Raw genomic sequence first — 13,875 nt, 5'->3', positions numbered from 1 at the left:
TTGTTTCTACAGTCACACATTCCATATTTATCTCCTTCATTCTCCCACTTCTCTGAGTCTTTTTCCTTTGTAGCTTTGTTTTACTTTGAGCTTCATTCTGCTGCTGTCACAACAGTAACAATATGTTTCAGCTACAACATTCCCTCAGCATGACCACTGCTTAGGATTTCAGCCTGTAACTTCCCCCTAATTAACATCACACAGCATCCCCCTCAGGAGCACCGAGCAGAAATGCTATTTTCTCTCACCACTTTACTCAAGGAGCCATGAGAAATGTTAAACAACTTTCTAACAGTAGTTCTAATTTACAACTAACTAGGCTTCTGCCTGAATTTGCCTTGCATTGGTGGAAAATTAGAAAATAAGGAACAAGTCAAGATGAAAGCTGCCTGGTTTCTCCATTATGAAAGCGTTTGGAAAGAAATGTCCTCCAACAGACCTCTGGCTCATACCATCATATATGCATTTTTCCATTAGGAGAACATTATTCCTCAGATAACTGATATTAGAAGTTGATCTCATCTTCAGTGGTATTTGTCCTTGTTCTAATTGTCCCAGCCTAAATCATAGCACTGGAGCCCTTAGTTAGTCATCAAAGATCATGAGAAAACTGCTTAACACAGTGTCCCATTCTTACTGGTTTTCCATATCAAACTTATCAGATAATTTCCAGAGCTCATAGAAGCATTTCTTTTTTTCTGTTTTTTTTCCCCACCCTTGTAGCTGACAGCAGCCATGGATGCATTACAGAACACAGCATGGCCAAGATGGATTAGATGCTGCCAAGAGGAAAGGAACAGCTTCCTAAGGTCCTGCTAGTGAAGCCCATGGCTGTAGTGGCCATAGTGTTACTGTCAAACACTACAGGCCTGGCACAACATCAATGAGGTCACCTTCTGAAAATTGCACTCATAATACAGCTTTCCTTACATTTCTGGTCCTAATATTTGTTTCTGACAAAATCAAAACCAACAACAGAAAAGACGAAGCCTAAATAAATATAGATTTTTTCCCCCTTCCCATCTTACATATCAGGTACATGTGACTTCTACATGACATAAAACATACAACATTTTACTTATACTGATAACTGCTGAAGGAAATTTCATTATCAAGGAGACAAGATTTCATTTACCAAAAAAACCCCTCATAAACAAGCTATAACCCAAGTTTGACTCCTGGCCAAGAGGCTACAAGAGCTGAGAAAAAACTTTTTTATTATCCTAGTACTCTTTGGATCTAGTCTCAGCTTAGATGAAGATTTACAAATCTAATGGATGCATATAGTCCTATCATAATCAATGATACACCACACAGTTAAATTGGTATCAATTATAAACTTCAAGACTTTTTCTAGACAAGACCTTTTTTCTACCAATATTAAAGCACCAGGGTTTTAACTGGCTTTAACCACAGTATTTGGTCACAGCTAAAAAGAAAACCTTCCAATGACAGTGTGAGAAATACTTTCATGCAAGTGTGCCTTTATGATTTTTTTTAATATATCAAGTGGGAAAAATCTCTGTTCTTGTTCCTAATGAATACTTCCGTATACTGAGCTCACACAAGACACAATTTATGAAGGAAAAGGGATTATACTACATTTGACAGTTATAGTGCTATAAACTTTCATCTAGACCAAGCTCACACTAAAAAACCTTTTAAGTGTCACTAAAAAAGCATAAGAAAGCTGTATTTACTATTCTCTCATTAAGTCAGTACCATATCAACTATAAACCTGAAGAACAATAAATATATTTGAAACACAGACTTGGGTTATAACTTGAACTCAGCATTACAGACATTGAAAGCTGCACCCATAACCCTCTGCACGCCTCGTTATCACAGCACAGCTGCAGGGACAGACAGCTCACAGATAAAATAGATATTGTTATGAATAAATGTGTCAGATCATTCAATAATTGTTACTCAGATGAAGCAACAGAGAAGAATTGCGGAAATTCCTTCATCAATTGGCCACCCACGGTTTTCCCTCCTTTGTGGAAGTGCCACTTTTAAAATGCACAATCTTGGGATGGAAATCCACAGTAATTTAGAGATTTCTAACTTCATGGTGTCAATCACATGAAACATGATGGTTTTTTGCCCAGCCCACTCCAGAATGGGCTCACTGTACAGACAGACATGCAGCAGACAGATGGCTGCAGGAGCAAGGCACAGGGAGCTACAGCTGCTGTGTCTGGGGCTGTCATGATCATGAAGCCACACATCTCATGGATGGCTAACTGTGGACCCTGTGAGGGTTGATGTTCTAGAACCTCCCTGGCTCATCTCACCCTGAGAATTATGCCGATAGTACAAATTTAAAAGGGCTCTCAAAGTCGGAAGAGTTTGATCTCTTCAGTTCATTACCAATTTTAGCTGAGTCTGAATCAGTGGCATGATGGTAATTGTTTATTATTTCTCTACCATGGCTCGTTTTTAGTACCTTCTGAGAGAGAAGGACCACACAAAGAAGGCATATCCAGCAATTTCTGCAAAGGAGCTCGACACAGACTCTCAGATAAAGCAGCTGTCACTAGGGACCAGGCGAGTGGAGCAGAAAGCTTAACAGGCATCTCCAAGCATGCTAGATAAAAATAATTCCCAAGCCACGCAAAGAGTCCATAGGGAAGGAAAAACAAACAAAAGCTAGTTGCAAACTACACACAGCTTCAAAAGTGCCTGCAGTTTTGCTTCCTGATCTTTTGATTGCCTTTATCAAGAAATGCTTGTCATTGCTCCATGCTGCATATATGTGAAAAATCACATCTACCTTCCGCCTAGGTGCTGCCTGTGGCAAGAAGCATATCTTACACAGTTCCCTCATCTTCCAGAGTGACCCCACCTTAAACATGCTCCTAAAGTACTGGTATAGATTTACTTGTATAGTAAATCTAACAGAAGGCAAAGCACAGGTGGAGATGCATTCTTTAACAAGAACTCCCACACCAGAGGCTTTGTTTTTGAAGCACCAAAGTTTCTTCATACTGAGAATGTAATCACGTAATTTGAATTCTTAAGCTATTCACTATAGCATGGCACAGAAATAAAAAGCAGTGTAATTACCAAAAAACCCCAAAACCTCACATCTATAATCACTAAATAAAAGTGCATACCTTCCCTGATAGCAGTAAATGGGGTGCCTTCCTCTTCTTGTAATCTAATCACCTTCAACGCCACCAGTTTTCCATTTACTCTGAAAGGGAAAGAGGGGAGGGAAAGAAGAAATTTAGAAAAACCAAAATTATAACAGAAACAGTATTTCTCATAATAGAACTTGTTTCCTATCATGTACTTATTCAATTTCTTCCTGTCAATGCCAGTGATTCATTTATAGCACTGTAAGAAGCACTTCATAGCTTCCATAATGTCAACTTTATATTTTCACACTCAGATGCAATCCAAGAAATGATCTCAGTTTTCTGTGAGTCAGTCTGTTTCCTTTCTACCACAGCTTTGTTACTGAAGCTTTGTTAAGAAGTAACACATTTTAAAACTTCATTATAAAATATCTGCTCATTATTTGACCAAACTGTTCAAAGAAAAAGGCATATGATTTTCATAAATCACTTGCAGTATATTGAGATTTACACTGATTACTCCTTCCCACTGCATGATATACATTATTATAGCCTTCAAAAAGCTACAAAGTTTGCATAATGAAATCATTTGTAGGTCATTCTGCCCATTTCCCACTGGGGCAACATTGTTCCTGAGGCATATTCTTGATTACATGGCCCAGGCTACTTTTAGATTATAATAACTCTCATTTATAAGTTTAAAAATATTTTGTGCTCCAAGAGACAGAAGTTCTTAACAGGTTATTTTAGTGTAAAATCTATTTGGCTTGTTTCACTTTTAGCATTCAAAATTTCACCACATACAAACTACATTCCAGCCTTGCAAAAAAAATCCAGTTGGTTCAGTTTATCCAAATAAAATCTCACAAAAATGGAACTAAGCTGATACTCGTTACCCTCTTCAAGAACAAACTCATACCATGAAACTTTAACAGACTCGCCATGTATTACAACCAATGGTAAGGATAAACTACCAAAAAGGCATAATACAGTTTAAAAAAATTATTGTTATTTATTTCTGTAAAAGCAAAATTAGCCTTTACAGCCACAAAGCTCAAAGACACATTGGAGCCTTTACACTCCTGTAGCCACGGAGTGACACAATTCTCTACTGTACAAGAGGGATGACCCTAGAAGATACATTACTTTTCAAAGCAAGATGATATAGACACCAGCACTGAATTCATCTTCTCCCTCAGGCTTTTAATTTTTGCAGTTATATGAGTTCAGTGATGGATGGCTACTGTCTTGTTTCTTCTGATTATTCCTCTTTTATAATTACCAAAACCTCATTAGCCCTATACAGAACATTGCACAATGACTCTGAGAAAGTTAAGAAACCCTGGTTATCAAAAGATGGTTTACTCATCACCTTCCAATTACTCATAATATTCAGGCTGGCAGCAGTTCAAGTATCAGGCCACTAGTCACTGTTGAAAGGAAATTATGAGCTTAACTCTCCTGGATTTCTCCTCATAATTACCTTACATATTTTTTTATTTGGAAATAAACAGGACTTACTGCATCAGACAAAGATAAACCTTGCCTCAAGTAACTTCACGTGTCATGCTCAGACAGGAGATTGAACCATATTAAAAGCAGAAGGACTAATGACAGACATGCAGTTCATAAATGGGCAGTTTTCAATTCTTCTGTCAATCTACCACCCTAGCTATCATATACTTATATGACATATACTTATCAGATATTAAGATATCTGGAGAAGTTGAATATTTTGCAACACATGAAATAACTGCAGGAGGAAGTTAAGTAAGAAAAGCAAGATCATTTTGCAGATAAAGAACAAGACAGATGCTGTGTTCAGAGAAGGCAATGCAAAATACAACAACAACAAAAAAAACCACATCAAAGAAGTATTAAAGAAACAGAGATATGGAGTCTCTTGATAGAGCAGGACAAAAAACATGCAGCATTGAGTAGGTTATGGTCTTTTTAATCTGAAGTTTTACATTCCATTGGTTCATGAAGAGCAATATATAACACAAATAACAGTAGTATGGAACCAATTTCAAAGAATTCACAATTAAACACAGTAGGTGAGCTGTGCTTTTTTTTAGTTATCATTGCCCCTTTGTCACTGGTACTTATCATCATGCTGACAGACATCATGGCAACTCTTAGTACTATCAAAATAATCAAACCAGTCTCAAGTAGTGTTCCTCTGGGATTTCATTCTTCTCTTTAATATAATTTATCTCTAAAATATCAATCTATAATTTCCATAATACAACAGCCTCTTTATTCTCATTTACTACCCATTTGTAGTGACCCACAAGTCATTAAAGTCTTTTTTTTCCATTTAGTTTTCTATAAACTGGAGCATATAAAACTGGAGATGCGAGAAATTATGAAGTATCAATTAAAGAGATAGGATGTATATTCACATCCTTTAATTATCCTCCCACTGATGCAATCTCAGGATGCAGTTACATGATGCTGAAGAAATGCGCTAAGGGCTGCCTCACACAGCCCTTATAGGTTTTTTCGGCTTAATACTTGCCACACACTCCTATATAATCTCTTCTAATAAACGTCTGATCATATATGCAATGTAGGCAAAAGAAAAATTAGTCCAAATTACTTCATGCAGCATAAAGTAAAAGTCTGCATATTATAAAAAATACACTGCCTTGCATTTGCTCTCATTTCTGCTGGACTTTACATTGAGACTGCTTAGACAGAGCTTAAATAAGAGAAAACTGGCCTTCCAAGAAGAATTAAATCATAGTTTTTAAAAATTATAAAGGCATGAAATAAAGAAAAAAGCACTAGAAAATACATAAGAACCAGGGCCACCTTTTGAGAAGGAATGTGTCATGAGATCAAGCCAGCTATGTCACGAAATTATGCCTTGAAACCTGTGATGCCATGTCAAAATTATATGGTCATTTCCTTAGAAACAACACTGAAAAAAGGAAACGTGGTAAAATTACCTCTGCAACCTATCAATATCTGTCTTTGCAGACTTCAGAAGTGATCAGATAAGGTTAGCAGAACTCCTTCCAGATATTACTTCACATTTGTCTTCCACAACTTTCAAAACATGCTCAGTATTTTCATTATTTTCAAATACAAGTGAAAAAACTGACAAGCAGTCTGCCTTTTAGACAGTGAAAAGGCAACACTGCTTACTCTTTTAACATCTAGTGTTCATTAAACCACCTCTATTACTCACTGTCCAAAGCAAACAATTTCACACCTTCTCAGAACAATACACTTCACTGTGTCAAAGATTACACTTATCATCTTATGCCCGTCCTGTCAACTGCCTCATTAGTTTCTATTAAGGACAATATTGACTAAAGAATTCCTATTTTCTAAGCCACTCTCCCTCCTAAACTAACTTACCTTCTCATCGAAAAACCCTCAGAGAAAGCACAGAAGTTCTAAAGCCTCTCTAATTATCACAAAAAACTACTTTACTCTAGGGAAAACACCCGCACCTGATGGACAGTTTTCCAGTTTATGGAAATTCAGCACTTTAACATTATATAATCTTTTCTAATAAATGTCTGATTATATATGCAACGTAGGCAAAAGAAAAATTAGTCCAAATTACTTTATGCAGCATAAAGTAAAAGTCTGCATATTATAAAAAATACAAATGAGTCAGATATTACAAAAAATGCTAATAAAATGTGTCATTCTGCATTTTCTAAAGCAGAATGTATCAGCACTACCAAAATAAATATATTTATTAAAAATGACCATTTATGAGAAAGTAGAGAAGACTGGAATTTATTTAATGCTTTAATGCATCATTAAGTACATATAATACTGCTGAATATAAAGTAACTGATGACTTAAATTGGCTTCACTGGGGATAATGCTGATGATGCCACATAGAGAACAAAAGCTACAATAACACTATTTTCTCAAGTCCTTCAGATATATTTAGATGAAATAAATGTTCTAAATATACACATATAAAAGAGTCAATTAACATAAAATCTGCCAATTCTGATTTCAAGCTGTTTATTTAATACTGAGTTTTATTACTGGCTGGAGTTGAGGTTGAGCTCATAATTTGAGCAAATGATAAGCATGGGAACACTTCTGTGAAGAAAAATCAGTAGATGGTATTGGGATGATGCTCTAATTTGTGATACAAATTTCAAGAAACTAATTCTTATGAAGAAAATAACTTTCAATTGTTAAATATTCATTCACAAGAAAATCTCTAAGTTTGATGCTCAAACCTGGATAATATCTAATTAGATCTACTCTGCGGTTATATTAATGTCATAAACAGACACCTAAAACTCCAAACAGACCATGGGGGCCTAATGAAACCAGGCTCTGCCAGAAATTTCCTTTGAAGAAACCTGACAGAGGCACATTCACTTTAGGTTTAGTCACCTCTGTTTATTCTACCAACAAATAACTAATTCCACATTGAGGGAAACACTTCTTTTAATCATTAACATAAAAGACAGTTCAGTGTAAACATGGTTTATATTACATTTTTCTTACTAAAAAGGACCTACATTTCTAGTTTACAAAAGCCACTCCCAGTCCTACTAAAGCCCAATTGTGCAAATTCTCAAGGGACTAACACAGACCCTGAATTTCTCTTTCTGAATCGTTCTGAATCTTTTAGCCTCATCCTAGAAAAAAGTTACTTTGTCTAAGTAGAAGCCAGTGGATTAAAGATACTTCATAATGCTGACATTTATTAGGGCTGAAAAAAACCAGAAGATCAAAGAGTTTCATGAGAGATGAAGGATTTAAATTATTAATTAGAGCTGTCACTGGAACTCAGGAGCCAAGGCAGTCTCGTACAAACAGTGTGGCAGCCCTCACTTAAACAGGAGCAGGTAAGAGTTTTACCTGCAGGTCCCTCATCCCTAACCCACAGCTCACATCAGTTCAAACCCCTCAGCAGCTCATCTAAGCACAGGGGCTGTACCCCACCTCTGCCTGCTGGAAGGAGTCACCTGGGAAGGGCAGCAGGGAAAGCAATGCTGAGCACCATCCTCCTCCACACACCTCCCATCTCCCCACACCCCACTGATGCTCAAAGAGAAGTTGAAGACAAACACAGAGCTATCCCTTATAAGTAAGGTGGCCTCTTAGAACTGTGCACACTGACAGTCACAGGGATCTTCTGAGAGATGCCACTGATCAGCTCACTGAAAATGCTTTGGTGCACAATGGCAGCTGGCAAATTACTTCAGTATTCTCCTTACCATTCCAATCAGGCATATATATCCAATCAGGCACTATCCAGTAACTCTATCACATGTATGTAATAGAACTATATTCTGTCCTAGTTTTTCTACCAAGTTTTCCAGGGTAGTCCTGGGTAAGTAATATAGTACACTTACTTTCTTCAGTTTTGTCCCTTGACAATAATATTAAGTCACCTCCTTAAACTGCTTTGCAAGTTGAAGCACAGCACATATAGTGTGATGTTCTTTTTATATATTCAACTGTGGAGAAAGATTTTCCTAATCTTTCTTTTAAATGCTGAGAAATTCACTCAGTAAGTGATCGATACAGTCAATGATTCATCTTCGAGTTAGAATCCTAGTAACTTATTTTAGTACTTACTCTAATAATTTTCCCACCATTTGGCATTTTAGTTGCAAATCTAGTTGTCATTAGTTTTCTATCTAATTCAACTTTAAGTAATTATTTTTATTAAAGATTTACAATGCTAGAGATTTTTTTAAAAAGTATTTATGTACACATTTTATAATCCCATGTCATAACTTGCCTACAAATATCAGTTATGGAAATAAATTTAAAATGGGGGGGAGAAAAAAGAAAGCCTAGTTGGTGGCCATAAAGTGTCTTTTTGTAACCCATGAATATGTATTCCTTTTCCAGCCATCTGTTATCCTCAGATGAAAAGAGGATTTCATTTGTAGAACACTAATTTCATGCAATTTTCAAGAAATAAAGAGAAGATTAAGAAAGTTTAGGTCATTAAGGCAACATGAATCAGAGTAATTTTGAAATATCAGTCTAAATAAATTTGCCATAACATGAAGAAAAACTTTCCTGTGAACTGGACTGTAGTACAAGTCCAGGGAGCCTTTGAACACAACACTTCACATGGGGACAGAGTAAATCTTGGGGAATGACTAAAAAATGGCAGCTTGACCATTGCAAGCTTATGGCACTTGCAACAGATTGAACATAAAAAACAATCAAAGAGATTTCATGACAAGAAATTCTGCAACTTCAAAAAAAAAAAGAACAGCAATTAGTACTGTCAGCCATCCTCAGTGAAGGTTTCAGCATCATAAATATAAAAATCAAAATACACACACCACCCCTTTTTTTGTGAGCAGCCATGCACACACATATTCATGAAATGTTATGGTCAACTATATTCATAACACACATTGCCATACATCATGCCAATAACAGAGGTAGTTCCCCCTGATTATTCAAAGATTCCCTGCTGCCTCAAGAATAACACAGCATGGAAACAACACCAGTACAGAGCATGATGCCTGCCTGAGCATGATTTCTCTCCACTTTGCACCATGAACTCCCTATTGATTTTTAAGGTGAATAGTAAAAGGTACTGCCTTTGATGGAGATAAATGTCAAATGCCTGGGCTCCCTGAAAAAATACATTTTTTCCTTAGTTACAAGTTGAAGTCACCTTGAAAACAAAAAATTCAGATTTTGAACTGAAATGGGAGAGGTGCCTGGATGGAAGGACTGCCCTATCTCTGCAGCCTTTGAGCTCTTGCTGACAGCACCAACTTCTATTGTGCTCTGCTCTGTGCTCTGCTCCATGCCCTACTGATTTCTCATATTAATAGTTTAACAGGATAGGGATCAGAATTTATTCGAACAAGTATTTTATTAAGAGGAAGTTGAAATGATGTAATTTTGTGATAGAGGAAATAGGCAAAAATGTCTTGATGGAGCTGTCAAAATTCTACACATTTTTGCAATACTATTGGCACATGCAATTCAGTAAAAGTGCCCAAAAAGGTAAAATAAAAAATCACCTGGACATTCAAGAGCAGATCAAGATCACAGTGAAGATCGCACTGGCATGCCTCTCAAAACAGACACACACTGTGCAAGCAGCAGTGACAGATCACACCGCTTTGACTGAGGGAATCTTTTTTAATTCTTTGCCTTGAAGGGCAAGTGAACACAGTGAGAGAGGATGGAAAGCACGCCAACACATAAAATTGCCAAAAGCACAGGTTTTTCCCTTAAGTGCAATATGCAGAGCTCCCAGTGGGGGAACACAAGGCTTCCATGCTGCTTTGCAAGGGGCTCTGGTTGGCAGCAGATCCCTTGTGCTGTCACCAGCTTCATCTCCAGACTCACAACTCACATCAACATTTATGTGCCACAGATCAAGCCAGATCCCACTGCTGTATGTTCAGGTAAATTTATAATCAAGCTCAAGAGGGAAGAAGGGCAATGGCAGCAGGAAGACACATGTGCCAATACACAGACAGGCAGCACTTCCTCAGCTCAACCACATAGTGAAATGATACAGGAATTCAAAGGCCACCCATGGCATCGCACCTCCTGTATGGCAAACTTCCAAGGTGTTAATGAAATACAGAGTCAATGAAACTAGCATCATTTTTTACAGTGTTATCAGTAAATGACTCGGCCCATTTTTTCTAAATTTTACATTTAAAAAAGTCCCTTCAAAGTCATCTGAATTTTATGCAGTAAGCAGCCTCTTGTGATTTTACACAAATAAGTAAAATAAGAGAATCTAGCCTGAATGAAAGTAGAAAATGAACATGCCAAGATGAGTTTCATTACGCCCGTCTGATGTGCAACACATGAAATCAAATAGATTTACCTATTGATGCAACTGTCAACCAGAAAAAAATGACTGCTTGGCTGTTTCTCCTACAAACAAAAAAGCCCAGCCTAAGAGAATACTGCTTCACTTTCCTCAATAACACAGTCCTCTTCACTCTGCTGCTTCTTCACCCCAGGGATCCATTTTTATCTTACTACAGAAAGAGAAATCAATCATCCAGTAAAAGGAATTAGCCCATTTCATTTCACCTTCCTGGAATACAAGCACAGATGCTCAAAAAGATAGAAAAGCAATGAGTTTTATAGGAAGACAAGGGCTTGGCACCATTTATCCTGCTCCAAGGTACAAAAAACCAGGATTGTTCTGAAAGCAAGGTACTGCACATATTACTTCAAATTTTTGAAAGGGGATGGCTGATTCAGTGTCTTTTCAGACAGGTATGCATCTTTTAGACTCTCCAAATAGTATGCTAAGATTAAGAATGTTTTCTTCAATCATTATGATCAGCAGGAGAAACAATTTTAAAAGCTGAAATGTATCTCAGGAAATGCATAAAAACCCCAAAACTCTACCACTCGCCACATGCAGCTGGTGACAAATAATGTGCAAAATAATTCCAAGTACAAAGCATCATTCAAAATAGCTCAATACAATCATAAATTTTCCATCTTCAACTGCAGTTAAGGACACATCACTGTTTCCCCAAGAGTACATCACAGTAGTGATGCTCTTCCTTCTATGGGGATACCACACACATCAGAGATTCCTCACCTTCTCACAGGGACAGAAGAGGTAACAGGGACACATTACCTCAACAAATATGTCTTTTTGAAATAGCAGGTAAGACCTGCAATGTTCCCCAAGCTCTTAAAGTACAACCTCTTCTTGCTGTGAATTAACTCAACTGTCTCTCTAGGTCAAGAAACAAAAGCCTGGACTGGAGCTGCTGAATCTGGATAGCGCTGGAAAACACGGAAATTATTCAATTCTCAGTGGAGAAAAAAAGTCAAATTCAAACAGGTGAAGGAATACTACTATAGCAGTAGAAATACTCTCTGCATATGAATTCTCACCTACACTCTAGTTACACAGATTGTTTTTCAGAAGACATTTTAAAGACCTTGCAGAAGATGTTACAAAGCAACAGCACAAAGTCATACATAATTGTTACAACTCTCACTACTTATTCAGAGCTGTTTATAATAGAGAATGCAGTGTGCCCAGTAATTTCAATTTATTATTCAAGTACCATTAAAATCATTGAAGTATTTCCTTCAGATTTGCAGGCATTTCTACTAAAATTAGTATTTCTAACCAATCTACATTTCATTACATGTTCATTATTAATGCAATAGCTTCAGGGAAGGGTTTTGCTTTGTTTTTGAATTTTGGTCTGTTCCACTGACTGACAGGACATGCAGTGACTCTGCTGCCTTAGTTCAGTCTTACTGAAAGCCGAGACATATGGACTGACTGTCATTAGATACTCACTGTGATTTTACTAAAGGATTTTAGTAATAAGGCACAAGCTGAAATCTATACTGCTTTCTCATATTACATAGACCCCAATAAAAAGCTTACACATGTATAATGTCTGGAACTTCTGGTAATGCATAACTGAGCCATTAACAACACAATATAATAGCATTTCCTTGAAGAAAGCTGCCAGTGAAAGACAAAACCTGCAGTGGCATGGCAGAAGTGTGAATATTTCTTCTACATTTAGAACGCGTTTTTTATTCCTATCCACTATTATTATGCTGTTATGTTTATTATCCATTATTATTATGCTTGTCAATACCTAAGCAAGCTATTGAGATGAGGGAACCCTCATTCTGATTTATTAGAAATGTTAAGTGAAAAAAACCATAATTTTCAGTACCTAACCAACTTAATCACCCTGGAAAATGTTAGGACATATTTTCTTTCTTTCAGTAGTTATTCTGTCCCACGACCATCATGGAATTCCAACTCTGCTGGAATGGCAGTGTTGCCTCATGTATCATTGACTAACTAAAGTTTTTAAATGAAGGTATCACATGTACCAAATCCGTCTTTCAGAACTTTTTTGTTACTATTAGAAATCTGGTTACGAAAACTTCATTAAATATGTCAAATGGCACAAGACACTGCTTCATAACAGATAACTCTGAATAGAAGCACTGGTTGAAGAAGTATATTTTAAGTGTGTTTACTGAGTTATTTTATGCAATATAAAACCACTTAAGGCTTTTGGGAATTAAAAAACTGCAATAAATAACATTAAAGTGGCTGAAAAAATGTGACATGTATAAAGTAGATTATTTTGAGGTAGAGTACTTGCAACAATTGTAAATAAACTCTTGTAAACAAACTAAAGCTAGAGTAGTCCAAAATTCCATTAATTCCCTTCATGTTGTTTTATTTATTTAATAATGATAAACAAAAATTAACAACTTATCACATATACTCACCACTGCTCTCAGACCATCATAAAACTCTACATGACAGCATATTTTGCTTTTACTCCTAGAATTTAATTTGGTATGAATACCAAGAAAGTAGTACAACATTAAAGTGCAAACAAAGCATCAGATTAACAAGAAGCTTGTCTTGTTCTGGTGTGAAGGCAATATGCTACCTGTGCAATATGGTCTCAGCCCCCTTCACTAGAGCATGTGGCCCTTAGTAGCATTTTATTCACAGGGATCTATGTACAAGTTCAGCAACATTAGTTGATACTTTCTGCTTATCTTCATTTACACACAAGATTAAACAAAAATAAAACTCCACTTACTTGCTTTTTCCTTTGTATACTGTAGCATAGGACCCTTCCCCTAGTTTTTCCAGTTTTTCATATGAGTCTGCTTTTCCAAACTTAGGGCTTGTAGGCTAAACAAAACAAAAAAGAAGACCTTTCAGCATTGCACCCATAACATTAACTGCTTTGATTCAGCCTTTAGAGACCAAATATAATTTTCAAGGCTCATAGTGCTTGTTTTCAGTAACCAACAACAAAAAATAATTGAT

General features: G+C 36.6%; 1 protein-coding gene across 1 annotated transcript in view; it reads right to left on the bottom strand.

Annotated features, from left to right (window-relative positions):
- Nucleotides 1-13,875, bottom strand: part of CDK14 (cyclin dependent kinase 14) — a 312,752-nt gene that overhangs the window by 203,839 nt on the left and 95,038 nt on the right. The window contains exons 4-5 of the mRNA XM_066317133.1: nucleotides 13,643-13,737; nucleotides 3,120-3,199 (exon numbers count right to left, since the gene is read on the bottom strand). Of these exons, the coding sequence (XP_066173230.1) occupies nucleotides 3,120-3,199; nucleotides 13,643-13,737 (175 nt within the window). The remainder of the gene's footprint in view (nucleotides 1-3,119; nucleotides 3,200-13,642; nucleotides 13,738-13,875) is intronic.

This window comes from Sylvia atricapilla, chromosome 1 (genome assembly GCF_009819655.1).
Source record: "Sylvia atricapilla isolate bSylAtr1 chromosome 1, bSylAtr1.pri, whole genome shotgun sequence".
Classification (NCBI taxonomy): Eukaryota; Metazoa; Chordata; class Aves; order Passeriformes; family Sylviidae; genus Sylvia; species Sylvia atricapilla.
This window is presented reverse-complemented; position numbering and strand designations above follow the sequence as displayed.